Genomic DNA, 17,569 nt, shown 5'->3' on the forward strand with positions numbered 1-17,569 from the left:
GTGAAATTGAGTGCTTTAAACTGTTTTATATAACAACTTGCAGCTAAATTTTTATCATAATAGGTTTTAAAAAGGTGTAAATTGAATTATACATTAGTTTACATTTTAAAAATTGATACAGATAAATTGTAAACTATTTCAAAATCAATTTATAACCAAATTAAATAATTTTGTACATAAAAAATTTAATATATTCTAATTAAGGTGTCTAAAAACTTAATCGTCAAAATTAATTTTAATGACAAAACTTTACTAGCAAAGTAATTTAGGCTAAAAATATATATAAGATATAAAGTATTTGGATCTTGATCCTTACTAAAAAATATAGACACATTAATTAAAATATATAAGGCATTATTGTATTTAAAAATTCCATTTTGATACAAAAAATTAAATTTTAAAATGGTTTCGGATCAACTTAATTATATTATTTTTACCAACTTTTATAGCCAATCTATTTACTAATTATTATTCGGTCTTCAAAATTAAAGATTTTTATTGAAATATTAATGTTTTCTTATATTTAAAATAATTTATTTGGATGAAAATTTAATTGCAAATTATTTTATAAAATAGTTTGTGTATATGTTATATCAATTTTGAAATATAAGTTTTTTTAATATTTTATATAAAATTACTATATCAATAAATTTATTAACTCTACGATTTTATTAATCAATTGGTGCAATTTGATCAATTGAATATCTAACCATGTAAATTTAAAGAAGAATAAAACATTTCTCTCCTTTTTAGATACAAAATAAAAGAAATAATTTTATATTTTATTTTACCTCATATAAAAACAATAGTAAGTTTTCTTTAAAAAATAAAATCATTTTCACAAATAAATTACTTTACACGGAGCTTGGAAATTTTTTTATAAATAAAATATTGATTAAATAGAATAAAGTATGTAAATGCACTAATAGACCTGGTTTACTCGAAAAATAAATATGAATTTAAGGTTGAATTTTAACTATGAAAATAATTTATCATAAATAAGCAACAACAATAGCGACGAAACAAGATTCATCTCACAAAAATAATAAAATTAGCAACAAAAATAATTTTCATCTCAAAATTAATAATAAATAATTTTTTAATAAAATTTGTGGGTAAAATATTAATGTCTTAAAATTTATTATAAATTAGCATTGAATTTTTAGTTTGTCGCAACTTAGGGATATAATTTTTAAGTTTAAAATTATGAGTTCGTCACTCATTTACGATAAATTTTATAATAAAATATTTTTATCATAAATTTTATGATGAATTTCTATTTTTCATCGTAAAAATTTACGACTTATTAATGATGAAAAAATATTTATCGTAAAATTCATTGTAGATCGTAAAATTCATCATAAAAATCTTTTTTTTTATGTTATAAATAATACCTTTAAAATTAAATTCGAAATCAAGTCAAAACGGATTTAGATATATACAAAATCAAATACGGTATAGGCGTATAGCCACCTTTTCCCTACTAATTTTGTTTCCATTTTATTTATATATAAATTAAATGTTAAAAAAATGAAAAAAATAATTTTTGCAAAACAAATTGGCATAAGTGAAAATAAACGAGGATGTCAAATTAGATATTAATATTGAAATGAATTTGTGTAATTTGTGTGATTTTGTTATGCTTTGTAAAGGAGTTTTAAAAAAAGGAATTATTCATTTATGGCATTGAGAAAGCAACCACTTCATTTGCTCTGCATTTTTTTTTTGTTTCATTACATGTCAATAATTAAAAATTTTAAGATTGAAGTCATTAAATTCATATCACTAGTAAAAATAATTAACCAATATAAACATTGGTAGTTATACTCTCCATCGCAAAGTTTTGGTCTTGGATTTGGTCGGATAAGGCCCTTTATTATAAGCCCAAATCACAACATTCATTATTTCCAATATATATATATATATATATATATATATATACTTGAATTGAATTTCCTTTAATAACACACTTAAGCATGTTTTTTTAGCAATTTATTAAATTAAATAGCAGAATTTTACTAATATTTAAATCATACATTATATTTTAAAATTTTATCATTTTTTTAGCAAATTAAATAATACTTGAATTTTTAAAATTTAAATCACACATTATATTTTAAAATTTTAATTTTTAAAATTAATATTTTTTTAATGTCATCTAAGCTAGGATGAAAAAAAAATGAGGATGAATATTTATTTATTTTTAAAAATATTAAAAGCATTTTTTTTTTGCCTAAGCATAATTGAGACTGCCCTAGGTAGGAGATGTGTTTACCTAAAGAAGGAGATTTGAGTTTGACGGACTACCAAGGTACTATAGAACATTCATTGCAAAAAAGATTTATTGTGGATTCGATGAATACGTATATATACCTCCACCATAATGCAAATACAGTTGCTAGAATATTAGAGACTTGGGCACAACATGATAATTTCAATGTTAAACAAGCATATGAATTCCTCCACCCAAAAGATCAAATTCAATGCTCTACAAGTCAATTTGGAAATGTGGTGCATCCCAAAGTATTCATTTGTACTTTGGTTGGGTGCAAAAGGGTAATTGTCAATGAAAGATCAAATTCACTACTTATGTGGTTGCCATATAGAAAATCATTCCCACATGTTCTTTACTTGTGATTATTGCAACAAGATATGGGAATATATCAACTTGTTAATATATGTATATTTATAGATAAATAAAATTTATTTGGAACGATTTTGATCAAAGTTTTTTCCCTGAAACAATTGAGGCATGCATAAATTCTGATGGATATTTGTTGTCTTGTGAATTTATTCCCAAATGACTTTGAATTCTGTCACCTTGCTTGTAAGTTATCACCACACTTTCCACTTGTGAGGATCGATAGATTCATCAAACAAATTCCATCCTCTATAGGAGGCGACTTCCATGAAATTCAGTTACATTTTTTTGACTGGAAGGCAGAAAATCTCAAATCGCCGCCGCTTTCTTCTCCGCGTTCCACTCCATTCAAAGACTTTTATCAGCAGTTCATTTCATTTCCCCTCCAAACTTTCTGCGACAAGACGCATACCGGATTAACTCATTTAAAATCAAACGCAAGCTTTTTTCACTGCACTAAACCTGCAAGAACTCTGACTCGCAACGTGCTTTTCTTCTGCCACAAGTGAATCGATTGCTATTATTATTATTTTTAATAATGCATAATCTGAGTTCAGTTATCATAAATCTCGGCAGAGTTTGCTTCACTTTTCACCTAAAACCTCACATGGTTTGATCTTATAAATACCGATCGTACCACCTGAGACATGCTCAAAACAAGATCCATCGCCTTCGTTCTTAACTACCGGTCTAATTCTACTCCCTTAGTTTTCATGGCGGAACTCAACGCGATGAGCTCCACCATTACCATGCTTCTCCTCCTTGCACTCGTCCTCTGTTCTCCTGCTGACGCCGCGTTCAGCATCGCCGACTACGGCGCCAAGTCCGATGGCCGGACGGACTCCTCCCAGGCTTTGCTCAGCGCGTGGCGGGCCGCCTGCGGCTCCACCGGAGCGGCCACTGTCTACGTGCCGGCGGGTTCATTCTTGGTCAGGCGAGCCGAATTCAGCGGCCCTTGCAAGAGCAGCAAGATCATGTTTCAGATAGCCGGCACCCTCGTCGCGCCGTCTGACTACGGAACCTCCGGCGAGTGGCTCTTGTTCGACCACCTGGAGGGCGTGACGGTGTCCGGCGGCACCATCGACGGCCGCGGCTCGTCCCTGTGGGCGTGCAAGGCCGGTGGCCACGGCTGCCCCGCCGGCGCCTACGTAAGCTCGATCTCCCACCACATTTCTCAAAGATTCTTATTTTGTTCGTTGACTTGTGTGATTGATTGAAATGTGGGCGCAGTCGCTGGTGTTTAGGAACTCGAAGGGCATCACGATCAGCGGAGTGACTTCGGTGAACAGCGAGTTGTACCACATGGTGATCGACAACTGCGAGGGCGTAACGATCCAGGGCGTGAGGATAACGGCGCCGGGCAACAGCCCCAACACCGACGGCATCCACGTGCAGATGTCGAGCCACGTGACCATCACCGGCGCCGGCATCAAAACCGGCGACGACTGCATCTCCATCGGGCCCGGCAGCACCAACCTTTGGATCGAACAGGTCAACTGCGGCCCCGGCCACGGCATAAGGCAAGCAAAATTCAATCAATTACGAAACATATGAAGCGCATCGAATGCTAACGATGGATTGGTGGCTTGGTGCCCGCAGTATCGGGAGTTTGGGGAAGGGATACGATGAGGCCGGAGTGGAGAACGTGACGGTGAAGACGACGGTGTTCACCGGAACAGAGAACGGGCTGAGGATAAAGACGTGGGGGCGGCCGAGCGAGGGGTTCGTGAAGGGGGTGGTGTTCGAGCACGCGGTGATGCAGAATGTGCAGAACCCGATCATCATCGACCAGAACTACTGCCCCGGCAACAGAGGATGCCCCGACCAGGTAAATTAACTGATTCATCAATTCTTTTTTTACCAAAAAAAGTTATTATTATTTTTCTTTACGCATAAATCATGGATATATATGCAGAGTTCGGGGGTGAAGATCAGCGAGGTGACGTACAGCGACATCCATGGGTCGTCGGCGTCGCAAGTGGCGGTGAAGTTGTCGTGCAGCCCGAGCAACCCCTGCACCGGAATCGGGTTGCAGGACATCAAGCTCACGTATGGGAATAAGCCGGCGGAGTCTTCGTGCGAGCACGCTGACGGATCTGCTTCCGGGCTCGTGGTGCCACCCAGCTGCCTATACTGATACTAGCTATTACAGTAGTACTACTGAAATGTGTACTAAGGTGAGAGGATATAGTTGATAGATGAATGGTCTCGCGAGACTAGCTAGTTGAACTGAACTTATGTGGGAATATGGCAATGAGAAGCTTCATCGGTTCTTGTCATAAAAGTGAAGCTTCCTCAGTTGAATTATATATGTTTGTGTGGTTTTGTAATCGATGATATCAAGTATCAGACCGTAATTGCTAGATTAATGCTGAAATGTGTACCTTATGTTGTCTTCGGAGCATAATTGAATTAGATTATGACGGAGTAAAGTTGTTGAAGTGGACAAGGATCGAATCTCGATGAAACCAAGGTAATGACCCTATTCTGTCGTGGTCAACTGCAATTTCTCAATTTACCGGTCTCACATATAGTGTGGGACTACTAAAGTGATAGATTTCACTTTTAATAGAAATGTGGATACACTCACTTACCCCCCATAGACCATAGACAAATAATATCGATGTATCATATAATAATTAGTACTAAGTCTACAATAAATCATCTAAAATCATAACAAACTGATAAAAAATTAAAAAAAAAGTGTAAAACTCTAACTTCACCAGTAATGATGACTTGAGAATAACAATATTATGCCCAATAACTCAGTGAATATGAAAACAAATATAAAAATTATCAATAACTCATAGATACACTACTTTAGAGTAAATAAATGCTTTGTGACATGTAATTATATACAAAATAAAAATCTAATGGAAAAAATTGATAATTAGACACAAGTGCAAAAGGGAGATATATAAACCAAAGGAAATAATAGATTTTTTGGGCTAGAAATGTAGACAGAAATATTAAAACTTTTTCAATATATTATAAGTGCAAACGAATTAAAAATATTTAATTAATATTGAAAATTTATTAAATTCGAACTGAACTCGAATATATTAAATAGTTTTTTGAGCTAAATTTGAACCGCTAAAAGAACCGACTGCTTAAGGTTAATTCCAAAGGAACGTGCGGTATCGGGCAATGATCTTTCGATCTCGACCGTTACTGTCGCTTCAAATCGCATCCCAGCCGTGAATCCGCCAACTTGCTTTATGGGCCGTATCATAGTTTAAATGGGCCGGTTTGCCAATTAGATCTGATCGGCTTTCAGTGGGTTTGGATTCTATCGAACCTCAATTGGGGAAGAAGAAGGAAGCGAATCGCTCGACCTCACTTCGCCGTCGTCTATTGGCTTCCTCCTTCAATCGGCGACGTCCAGCCGAGGAGCGGAGCTCCGGCAACTCAACGCGTCGACGAGGTACTGACTCTGCAAAGATTCGGCCTCTTTCTTTTCCTTCTCGTGTTATTCCTCATTTTGTGGGACTAGGAGGATTTTTGGGTGTTCTCTTTGGCGATTGCTTCGGGTCGATTGAGATGAGCAGCTCTGAGCTGGTTTTCCTCTGATTTGTCTCAATTTCTTCGGGTTTTGCTTTGCTTCCTTGATTTTTATGGCCCTTGATAAGCGGTCTGTGCGTCGCTGACTACTGACTAGACCTCCCGAGCAGATCCTTCACTGTCGCCTTCTTCTCCAGCGGTCGAGAGAACGGCGGTGATCACCCCTCGACGCCAATATTTTCTACTACCCTATTCTCCGAGATGCTCGTGCGACTTCTCTTCCGTTCTTCCTCCCGGGACGAGGCTGCAGCTCGTTTCTGCTAACCGAGAGAGAATGCAGTGAGAGAGTAGTAGATTTTGCGCCATTATCTCGAGGCTCAAGCAGTAACGTTTCGTGTTTCAATACCCCTCTCTAAGCAATACTTTGGTAAGTCAGAGAAATACCCCTTCTCATGCCTTTTTGGAAACTCGTATCATCCCCTTGTTAGGTGATCGCGCCGGTCGCTGTGAGGAGTCGTTGAACGCCCAAGACATCACCTTACTTAGGCAGCAAGCAGCAGTTGGTGCTGCCATTTCAAGTCTTATGTGTTGAACATACCGTCTTCACGAGATTATCTGCAATAAGGTATCATGCCAAGTTATATCCATCTCCCACCTTTGAATTGTTATCGTTCCCCTCTGCTTACAATTTTGAGCAGGATTTACATGTACTGCACAGCTAGTGGTGGCTACAAGCAACGGCTTGTCTCAGTGGTTAACATTTGTTCAATTGAGATTGGATTCTCTACCCTTACTATTAAGGTGTGTTTAGGACCAATGCAACTAGAGGGGGTGAAGAGACTATATATATATATATAAATTAAAAGGGTAGCCTAGTGCACAAAGTTTCCGCCAATATGTGGTCCCGGGGAAGGGTCTATTGTATGCATCCTTACTTTACTTTGCAAGAAGTTGTCTTTGAGACTCAAAACTGTGATTTCTAAGTTATACGACAACAATTTTACTATCGCGCCAAAGCTCCACCATTGCAACTTAAAATTTTAAAACCTTTTATTTTTGCTCTTGCAAAAGAAGGACTAATAATGCACAGTAAGGATGCGTACGGTAAAGTTATTAGCATGTGATCTTGTGGTAACATGTTTGAATTCTGGAAACAACCTCTTGTAATATACAATAAAGTTGCATACAATAGACCTAATATGATTTAATCCTTCTTCGGGACTTCGCATTAGTGAGGCTGCCCTTTGAAAGCAAGGCTCAATAATGGGCTAACAATTACAACAACAACAACAATCAAGCCTTATCCCACTAGTTGGGGTCCATTATGGACTTTTCTACGCCATTGATTTCTATCTTTTACTATATCATCATTTATATTTAAATAAATTTTATTATTACTAACCAAGTCTTCTTTGATTTTTCTCGTTTGATGTGCATATTTATCATAATTTCACATTGTCTAACTAAAACATTTATCGGTCGTTTATGTACATGTCCTTACTATCTTAAATGTGTCTCTCAAAGTTTTTCCTCAATAGGTGCAATCTCGACTTTCTTTCTAATATTTTCATTTTTTATCTTGTCCATCCTTGTATGTCCGCACATTTACCTTAACATTCTCATCTTTGCAATTCTCATATTTTGCTCGTGCTTGAGTCATAATTCAATATTCAACTCCATATAACATAGTAGGTCTAATCGTCGTTTTGTAAAACTGTTTTCTCAGCCTTAGAGGTATTTTATTATCACGAAGAACATGTGACGTTCTCCTCCATTTCAATCACTTGTTTGTATTCTATGTAAAACATTTCTCAATCCTTTCATCCTTTTGCAAATATGATCCTAAATACTTAAAGCTCTTAGTTACAGATAACTCGTCATCTCTAATTTTAATAATTGTCTCATTTCGTCCAATATTATTAAATTTAAATTTCATATATTGTGTATTTACTCTACTAAGTCTAAAACCTTTCAATTCTAGTGTTTCTCATCATGATTCGAGTTTAACATTTAGTCCTTCACGTATGCCATCTATCAAAATAATGTTATCTACAAACAACAAGCATTACGGTACCGTATTTTGGATGTGTCCAATGAATTTGTTTATAATTAATGTAAAATGATAGAGACTAGAGTTGATTTTTGATGTAACTCTATTCTTATGGGAAACGCTTTGGTTAATCCGTCTGAAGTCTTCACTCTTATCATCGTATCCTCGTATATATCCTTAATTAGTTCTATATACGCTAGCTAACAATTAAATATAAAAAATATAATGGGCTAACAATTAAATACAAAAATATAAGAAACAAAATAGAGGAAACAAAAGTCAATGCTAACATAGAAATTTAATGTGGTTCGGAACCCTGGACTATGATTCTTTAAGGTTAGTCACCCATCAAAATCCCTTACATGAAAATATTTTTTTACTTTGAGGTATAGAAATCTCATACAATATTTTCTTTTCTCTTTTACAAATAGATAGAAAAAATAAGCACAAAAGAGAATAAAATATCAAAATTAATCTTTTAGAAGAATCTCCTAGTCAAGATCGTTGGAAGCACTTCAAAACAAAGAGTAGAACGCACAATGTAAGTTGTGAATATGTTGATGTTCGAAGTCACTTTGCTCCTTTGTTTATAGTCATGTTTGTGAAAATCCAGTTGACCTAGTCTTTTCTATCAATCAACTAAAATGCCGATCTCGGAATGTGATTGTCTATTATCCAGTTGATTACAAGTGCATTTAGTTAATTTAATCCATATTAGTTGATTCAACTAGATAAATCTTCAACCTTTTCTTCAGTTGACTCAATTGGCCTTTAGTTGACTCACTAGGATAACTTCGTGACTTTCTCCAATGACTGCGTCTTCAGTTGACTCAACTGGATACTTTTAGTGATGCATAGACTTAGGATTTTATAATGAAAGCACATTGCATTCACTTTATCCATTTTATTCTTGTCTATCCTTACTCTTTATTTTTTATGGGAGACTCCTATCAGTTTTCATAGATTTCTTGAACTTTAAATTCAATTTGACATGAGCTCTTAGGTGTACTACTACTATTGTTGCTTATACGTCATTACTCTTGGCATTGGAGAATTCTATATCATTTCTAGTTTTTTCCTTTGATATGTTGCATATTTACTATTTCTAGTGTTCTAAATGGCGTTTGAGACGGCCTCTTAGGCACCGTCTGGGCAGGAAGCGGAAATCAGCTGCCTCGCTTTTATGGAAAGCAGTATTTTAGATGGTCAATTTAGGTTAAAAAACCCTTGTGCGGTGTGTGATTTCTAAACTACTCACCTCCTTCCACCTCGAACCGCTATTGTCGCTTGCTGCCGTCGTCGCTACTCGCCGCCGTTGCCCGCCACCACCAGCTGATGTCGTCGTTAGGTTAAACTGTATATATTTCTCACGACAAAAATCTAACATTGGCGTTTCGGCTTTGGACAAAAACCTAACTTTGGTGTTTTGGCTTTGGATGCGTCGTCGGACCCGCGTGACGCGTTTGGGCTCGTCGTTGGGCTCAGGCGATGCATCCGGGCTCGCACGACGGGTCCAGACTTGGCGTCGGACCCAATGACGGGTCCAGACTCATAGCCGGGCCTAGGAGACAGGTTAGGTGATGCGTTCGGACGGTCCGATGCCAAAATGCAAAAACAGAAACATGTTAGTTTTTCTTTTTTAACTTAGTATTTAATTGAATAATTTTAATCAACTTCTAGCTTATTGGGATAATTTAAATATGCTTAATTAAAGCCTAATAAAATTATCCTATAAATTTAATATATATATTATTTTTTTAAAATATTTAAAATTTTAGATTAACTTTTTTTTAGTTAATATATTTTATAGTAAATTTTTTACTAATTTTTGATCTTTTATTTAATTATTGAAGATTAATGGTGGAAAATAAGAAACAACCAGAGGTAAAATTGAAGCGAAAGTCTAGTGATATTGTTTGAAATTATGGGGTGTTGTATTGCAAAGCAAAAAAGATTGGATCACATGCAAATTGTGTAAGATGGTTTGTAACTTAAGCTTGGAAAAGATGCTCGTGTATGTTTAGCAAGTTGACAGAAATCACACTGAAGGAAACTGACATCTTCTTTGAGAAATAAGTTTGGAAATAATTTTTTCAGGATAAGTTTGGATGACCAAGACGATAGTGCCATAACATGATTTCGATACATTTATTGTTGGAATAGGTAGAGTTGTAGCTAGCTAAATTTTCGCAGTGAGGCGAAGTCCCGTGAATAATGTAGAGTCCGAAGCACGATTCAACACTGCCAATCATCTTCCCCGTTTCCGTATTCTGAAATTCACACAATTTAGGAGAAAATTTAGCAAGACACTTTAAATCATGAGTCACAAATCAAATCAAATGTGATCTGTCTAAATAAATAAAATCTGATCTGTCTAAATTAAACTATCTATGTTTACAATATATTCTACATTATCGAACTGAAGTTTTACGGAATCTATAATCTATTAAACAAGAAATAATTGTGGGCCTACAACTGCATCATGTCAGGAAATTAACATTTTTAAAATATATTTTAGCAGTTCTTAAACTTTTTAATGTTCGAATAGATTTCAAACAAGATGTAGTTTTCTGTCAAAAATTGACACTGACAATTATTTTCAATTTTCATGGATGGAGGTTAGAGCTATGACCTAGCACTTCTTAGATAGCTGGTAGTGTTGACCACTATATGGACCTTGCCATGCGTCACCTGAAAAAAGTTATAAGACTAGTACTATTAGTCTTTTCATTGTTGGTTGAGTATGCACTGGCTATGCTACTAGAATATTAGTATCAATCAAATTGAATGTTAGGACCTTGACAAAATTCCTCTACCAATTTCATCACTGAAAAACAATTATTGTTTTCATACCGTTGATATTCATGCTCATTTCTCTTAGTGACCAGATATGTGGTGTTATATTGGTCCTTTTATCTTCTCAAGCCCCTTAGAAGAAAACCATTTTTTATGCTTCTGCCTTTCTCCTCAATATGATTGTGGTATCATTTATCAATTTATTGCTTTAAATTTCTTTTTTGTGTATATGCTTTTTTTCTCTACACATTGTGACTTTGTTGATTTGTTTCTGTTTGCCATAATAAGCAGGATTATTGGAGACTAGTTTTTTTCTCAATTGTAAGTTTGAGATAATGGGGATTTCTAGAGAATTTAGAATTCTATCTCAAAATGTCGAGAAAGGAGCTTCAGCAATTGTGCAAACAGCATGATCTTCCTGCAAATAGGAGTCATGCTCAATTAGCTAAGTCCTTGGTTTCACACTTTCAGGTAGACTGAGAGAATGAAAGACATTTACCCTTAATTTCTTGACTCTAGTGCAGCCAATTTGTAGACTGAATGTGATACACGACTGTTTTAATTTGTCCTTTTGGCAGAAAAGAAATGCTGTTTTGACAGCTTCACTGGAGAAATCTGTTTATTTCATGGATGGATCTTCTAAGAAGCCATTTGCATCAGAGACAATCACTAAACAAACAATCAATTGTCCTGTTGAATCAATCACAGGTAAAATTGACAAGCTTTGACATATGCAATGCACAAGAATCATTGTTCATCAATATTACCACACTTGAAGTTTGTGGGCGATCAAATAATTCTTAGATATGCATGGGTGGCCTTTTGATATTATTGAAATTCCAGGTGACAAGCGACTATTATGTCAGCTTGATAGCAAGAAGGAATTTACTGAGTCTGTAGTCAATATTACAAATGAGAAGGTGCAAATAATGTGTTTGGTTCTTTATACTTTCCATAGCGACCTTTTCTTTGTGTGGTTCATTTAGGACATCATTTGCATTTAGTTTACATGAAACCTCTGTTTTCTGATGCAGCCAGAAACTGTAACAAAAGTTTTATGCCCATTATGGCCTCCGAATAGTAAAGGTATGGAAGCTTTTAGTTGTTCTACTTCCAACTACTGTAACATGGGAATGAGAACTTATAATGTTGCTGAAGCCCAAGAAGTTAGAATGAACCAGCTTCTTGATTTGAGGTGCAAGAATATGGGTGTTAGAAGAAAACTAACAAAGATGTTTTTTGGTATGCAGAGCAGAAAAATATCCAGGATACTGTTCCATGTGGACATGATAGGCCTCATGAATACTCAATGGAAAGTGGGTTTGTTTCTGGTGATGAAATTTCTACTAGAATTCCTCCATTTCAATTCTTTGTGATATCAGAGGGTGGAATAGATTTATTTGTTGACTTGAGTTCTAGCCCATTGGATTGGATCAATAGCCTAAAAGATGATGTGTGTGTTCATCAAAATGCAAAACTTCATGAGTCGATGGCTCCTTCCGAAGACATCAGTAATTTACCAGAAGCTGATGATCATATGAACATTTCGCCATCTGTTAATACTGGGCTGAACCTTAATGACATTGTAATTGAGAGGAACAGTGGTTGTACAAATTCATCGTTGAGTTCTGTTGTTAGTGAGAACTGTAATTCTGAGGCTTACCCACCAGATACAACTGTGGCGACATCTGGATCTTCTGTTTTAATATCAGGCAGTGTCCCTGCTGGGTCATCAGGACTTTTGGAGGAAATCCAAGTAGCTTCGTCTTCCTGTGCAGCGTACACAGTTCAAAACCACATGGCATCCTGCATTGCATCTTGCCCCCCTGAAAGGCAAGAATCTGCTATTGTTTCCTTTGCAATGGTCAAGAGCAATGCATCACTAAGCAACATGCCTCTTCAATCATCTGCTGACATGGACAATGGGGTCAGTAATCCTGTTGCACTTGGTGACTGTACTCCTAAAACTGCATTTGTTAATTTTGTTGGTGTCGAGGTTGAAGCTCCATATAATACAGAATCTGATGTTGCAGACAAAGATAACCTTGCAACAGCAAAAGAAATACCAGATAATATAGACACAGATGGCTGTGTTCTTCATAAAAGTCATGAGGGAGCATGTGAGTCATTTACAGATTTTATAAATGAGCAGCCAGACAATACTCCTCATGGGAGGTTGTCAAATCATTGTCAGCATAGTGGACAGATGGTACTGGATAGTCCAATGGCTGATGCACAATCAGAAGTTGGGACAGTGGATCTTCCTTTCTGTCAGCAATCATGTAGTAATTGTGAAACTTTGGTTCCTGAGGGATCAGTATCAACATTTCAAGATGAATCGGTAATTGATATTTCTTACAATAAATATACTACTTTTTTGCCCTTTGTGTCAATAGAAATTCAGAAGAAATCTGTAAGTCCATACCACATAAAAGCTCTAGAATTTGGGAGCCACTGAGGTGGCAGATCCACTTTTTTTTTCTTCTAGAACTTAGTAGAGGATTATGAGTAATCGATGTAGATAAGCTTTCATAAAAAAACTAAAAATATCTGCATCTTCATTTTGGACAATGCTACCAAGAATTGAGATGCACTCTTACCAGTCAGTACAACTGTAAAAAGAATGCTTCACCTATCATGCTAATACTGGAGTGAATTGCAATCATGCTTCTATATTTTATATTTTGTACACAGCAGAAGATAGTGGCTGTTTCCATGTGTTAGCTAATTTGTGCCTTTTGAAGCAGGGTCATAGCACGCCAATGGGGGAAAAGGATGCCTCAGAGTAACTTCTGTTTGATTAAAGCTCAATTATATATATATATATAGATAGATTCCAGAAAGCATCCAGTCACTTAAAATGAGATTTAACATGCAGATGCTCTAGAATCCCATCAGCCTCAACCAACAATAAGAGACCTAACAACCTAGAGAATCCCAAGGATCCCCATGTTAAGACGCATCTTGTTTGTGGCGAAATCATGAGTGGGGAGACTGTCACAAAATTAAGAAACAGCAGAAGTTCAGCAAAGAAAATTCTGTATGGTGCTATAGTTCAGCCTAGACGGTCCACAAGGCTTGTTTCTAAGGTTCATGTCACTCTACTTCGTCCTCCAGTACAATTGTTTAAAATTGTTGCTAACAGCTTCATTTTTTCACTATAGTTTCATTGAAAAATTCAATTGATCAAATAATTAAAATTTTGTGTGCCTTCAATCTGTGGTATTAGCTCTCTGCCTCTTATTATAGTTGGACCCTTCTCTGATCCAAGACTTGTTGTCTGCATCATGCTTGTTGGTAAAGCATCCAGGTGTCATTCAATGTTGAATCTTGTGAATAGAATCAACAGATATTGGAAATACTGAACTTTTTTGGTTTTTATTACTCTACAAGAATTCTTTTAGGTTAAATTTACATGTTGTGGGTTGGAAGAAACAGTGTAATTGCTGAGCAACAAACTTATTGGTCAACTGTCATAATAGATGGGTTTCTTCACGGTTATCTTCAATCATTTTGCTTAGTTGTGGCGATTATGCTTCATTGCATGGTTTAACCTAGTCCTTGTCTGATTCCTTTGCCTATCTTTGCTTCTACATCCTCATCTTGTTGTCAAGGTGTTTGTGCCCTTTAGTTTGACCCTTTATTTCCATTGTAGTTTCCCTTATGTTCCTCATTTCCTTTTGCATTTCGCTTATGCAGAGATAATCTTTCACCCCAAATAATTACTAATATCTGCTTCAATACTCAAGTGAGATAATAATGGCTGATAATGCACACCGAGGATGATCAGTTCTCGCACCTTTCTTCTCACCATATACTTGTTGTATATGATAGAAAAATTACACTTTTGTCCAACATATCTGAATCAAATCAGTAAAGGAGGCTCATGTTTCTTTCATCTAAAAATTGTTTATTCTTTTACTTGGAAAAACTTTTCTTCACCGCTGAGCACTTTCCACCACTGTTGGTTCTGCAGTGTAATCGCTAATCATCAACTTTTTTGACATGACAATAGTAGCTTGTATTGAGAACCTATATTCATGTATTACTCAGTCCACTGTCAAGAAGCCAACTTGCAAAAAGGATGTCAAAGCTCATTTTTCTTCCAAGCATGAACTCATCTAGAAATAGTGAACTATTGTCTTTTCCAATTGATGATGTACTAAGTATCTGTGGTCACTCTCTGTCTTTGTCAAATACTTCTGTGTATCAGTAGATATTCGTCATCTCCTGTACAATGGTTATTGCTAGCTAAAATTTGAGTTAATAACAGTCTATCAGTGATGCAACTTAGGATAATTTCCTCCTCCCTGTTTTATTGAATATTTTCATAGTAGTCAAGAAATTTACTTCATCCACCCTCCTTAATCTTGATAGAAGTTATACAATTTGCCTAGTGTAACTCTAATAGGTCATTGTCTTGATGCTACTCTCGATTCACTATGTGGCTCAGTTACCTATAGTTTGATGCTACTTAATTCACTATGTGACTCAGTTACCCGCAATGCCTTAATTTCTATCTTAGCACACACTTTGTAGCTACAACTGGTTTCTTTCGTTAATTCTTATGCATTTATTTAATCAAGATTTATTGCATGGCAAATAGCTAGCAATAATTTAGATGTGCTTATTTTTGTGTGAGAGTTCAAACGGTGGGATTTATGCGCTTGAACTAATTATAGTTTTCTACCATACAATTTTTTGTATATTGTAATAGGAAGTTGTCACACTGAAGTACTTCAGGGTAGATAAAAGCATTGTTTCTTGTAGATCTTATGGATTTAGTTTACTGCTCATATTTGGCTTTGTACACACAGCTAGAGCTATCTTCAAAAAAATTACATTGATCATATTGATTTATTAATTAATTAAAATCTAACACCAAACGATTCAATGATCCACCAACAACAATTTCACAAAGTGATTTGTACAAAATACAAATAGAACTTGAAATACCATTTTTGGGTATAAACTACCGATTTTAGTTTTTTACAGTGATCTTTAGTTTTGCATCCAAAATGACTACTTTTGATATTTATTTGTTGACATATGTTACTTTGGTATATTTGCAGTAACAAACTTTCACCTAAACCCTGTACCTGTATTTTGTTGGACAAAGCTGCTATTCATCTTTTGCTCTAAAGAACATGCTTTCTGTTTAAGAACCGAAGAAAACAACACTGAACGATTGATCCAGCACTTGCTCCTATCATCAAGGTGATTTTAGGCCAGGATGTTGCCTTGTATAGTTTAGAAATAAAACTCAGATGCCAACGGGTTGCAACATTGTAATCTGAAGTTTGTTCAGTCACAGCATCTGAAAATGGATTTCCATTTTTAAGACCCTGTTTCTTCTGATGGCGAAAGGACCATCTACTATCAAGATCAACTTTATATTCTTCCATGTCCCAGATTCTTCAGATGGCAAAAGACCCTGTTTCATTTTGTTCAACATTCATACATATGGATCATATTTCAGTGACAATTAACAGTTGCTTCATTCTTGATAGATGATTATCGTAACAGTTTGCTGTATTTGGATAGATCAACCTGTTGGTAGATTGTTTCATTGCTTTGTTTGGGTTCGACTAAATTTTCAAGATAACAGATGTAATTTTACCTTGTGTTATTTGTGAAGAGGCGAGTGATATTGGTACGTTGAACCTCATTTTTAGCCACATTTTTCATGGCCGATTTAAGTGTGCATCTTATTGAATCTCATAATCAATAGACAAGTCTGCAAGGGTTTCCATCCTAATCACCAATCTCTCCGTAGCCATAGGGAAGATGTTAAATTGAACATCCCTAGCTCATACTCCACTTGTGACCTCATTTGAACTGAGTGAGCAAAATATATAACCAGATGTCAACTTAGAATAATTAGACATCACTCTAACCAATTACACCTGTAATAACACTATCTATAGTTTTAACACGATACTGTGTTTGTTAAACCTCATTTGAACTAATCTACGGTGTATTTGCAAAAATATGGGGATAATCAAAGGATGATGGGTGTCAACTTATCGAATCCCGATTTATTAGACATGGGAAACTCTAAGTCTCTAACTAATTACACCTCTAATTGAGATTACATTTTTTATTATAGTTTTAACACGATAAAACTGTAATGGAGATCTTTCTTCGTAGTTGTAGGTCTCACTGTCGTCTTCCTCTTCATGACGGGGATGATGGATGGCGTCATGTTGGAGTGCAGTTGAATGGACGCGGTGGACGGAGATCCGACGTGGCCACGGTTCATCTTGGTGGTCGTCGAGCACCTTGGCGCTCGCCGTCGCGGGCGTCTACTTCGTCTTCGGAATTCTGGAAAGTAAAACTTGACAAAGGATCACAGGCTGCATGTGAAAATTCACCATTTAGGACATACAACAAACACGTAGTGCTCGTGAACAGAGAGAGGTCTGGCGGCCACTTCGACTAAAACGATGAGCTCCTAAAATATTGGATGGCGGTCGTCAGGACGAGAAGAGCTAAGGGATTTGTTAAAATGGATTTCGATTTAGGAAGAGAGATCGAGGTCGAGGAATGGCGGGTAGCGACCTTTGGAGATGACTGAGGAG

The 17,569-nt window shown here is 36.0% G+C and overlaps 2 protein-coding genes across 2 annotated transcripts; both read left to right on the forward strand.

Moving 5' to 3' along the window:
* The first annotated feature begins 3,208 nt into the window (after nucleotides 1-3,208).
* On the forward strand, nucleotides 3,209-5,016 carry LOC141838995 (polygalacturonase-like). Its single transcript, XM_074726637.1, has 4 exons — nucleotides 3,209-3,789; nucleotides 3,872-4,161; nucleotides 4,241-4,469; nucleotides 4,557-5,016. The coding sequence occupies exons 1-4, from the start codon at nucleotides 3,289-3,291 to the stop codon at nucleotides 4,776-4,778; spliced, it is 1,242 nt and encodes a 413-aa protein (XP_074582738.1). The 5' UTR covers nucleotides 3,209-3,288; the 3' UTR covers nucleotides 4,779-5,016.
* Nucleotides 5,017-6,169: 1,153 nt separating this feature from the next.
* LOC141813784 (uncharacterized) lies at nucleotides 6,170-16,658 on the forward strand. Its single transcript, XM_074701770.1, has 10 exons — nucleotides 6,170-6,526; nucleotides 6,631-6,767; nucleotides 11,280-11,459; nucleotides 11,567-11,696; nucleotides 11,832-11,908; nucleotides 12,023-12,074; nucleotides 12,239-13,329; nucleotides 13,736-13,773; nucleotides 13,867-14,077; nucleotides 16,061-16,658. The coding sequence occupies exons 3-10, from the start codon at nucleotides 11,361-11,363 to the stop codon at nucleotides 16,061-16,063; spliced, it is 1,701 nt and encodes a 566-aa protein (XP_074557871.1). The 5' UTR covers nucleotides 6,170-6,526; nucleotides 6,631-6,767; nucleotides 11,280-11,360; the 3' UTR covers nucleotides 16,064-16,658.
* The last annotated feature ends 911 nt before the right edge of the window (nucleotides 16,659-17,569 follow it).

This window comes from Curcuma longa, chromosome 1 (genome assembly GCF_044706935.1).
Source record: "Curcuma longa cultivar G26 ecotype Majalengka, Jawa Barat chromosome 1, ITB_CL_G26_1.1, whole genome shotgun sequence".
NCBI lineage: Eukaryota > Viridiplantae > Streptophyta > Magnoliopsida > Zingiberales > Zingiberaceae > Curcuma > Curcuma longa.

What these genes read in the sequence shown, in the direction of transcription:
- LOC141838995 (XM_074726637.1), top strand. Translation starts at nt 3,289, where the DNA reads ATGCTCAAAACAAGATCCATCGCCTTCGTTCTTAACTACCGGTCTAAT. An exon ending in GCTGCCCCGCCGGCGCCTAC is followed by an intron (nt 3,790 to 3,871) that starts GTAAGCTCGATC and finishes ATGTGGGCGCAG; the next exon opens with TCGCTGGTGTTTAGGAACTC. An exon ending in ACAGAGGATGCCCCGACCAG is followed by an intron (nt 4,470 to 4,556) that starts GTAAATTAACTG and finishes ATATATATGCAG; the next exon opens with AGTTCGGGGGTGAAGATCAG.
- LOC141813784 (XM_074701770.1), top strand. Translation starts at nt 11,361, where the DNA reads ATGTCGAGAAAGGAGCTTCAGCAATTGTGCAAACAGCATGATCTTCCT. An exon ending in ATGGCCTCCGAATAGTAAAG is followed by an intron (nt 12,075 to 12,238) that starts GTATGGAAGCTT and finishes TTTGGTATGCAG; the next exon opens with AGCAGAAAAATATCCAGGAT. An exon ending in GGGGAAAAGGATGCCTCAGA is followed by an intron (nt 13,774 to 13,866) that starts GTAACTTCTGTT and finishes TTTAACATGCAG; the next exon opens with ATGCTCTAGAATCCCATCAG.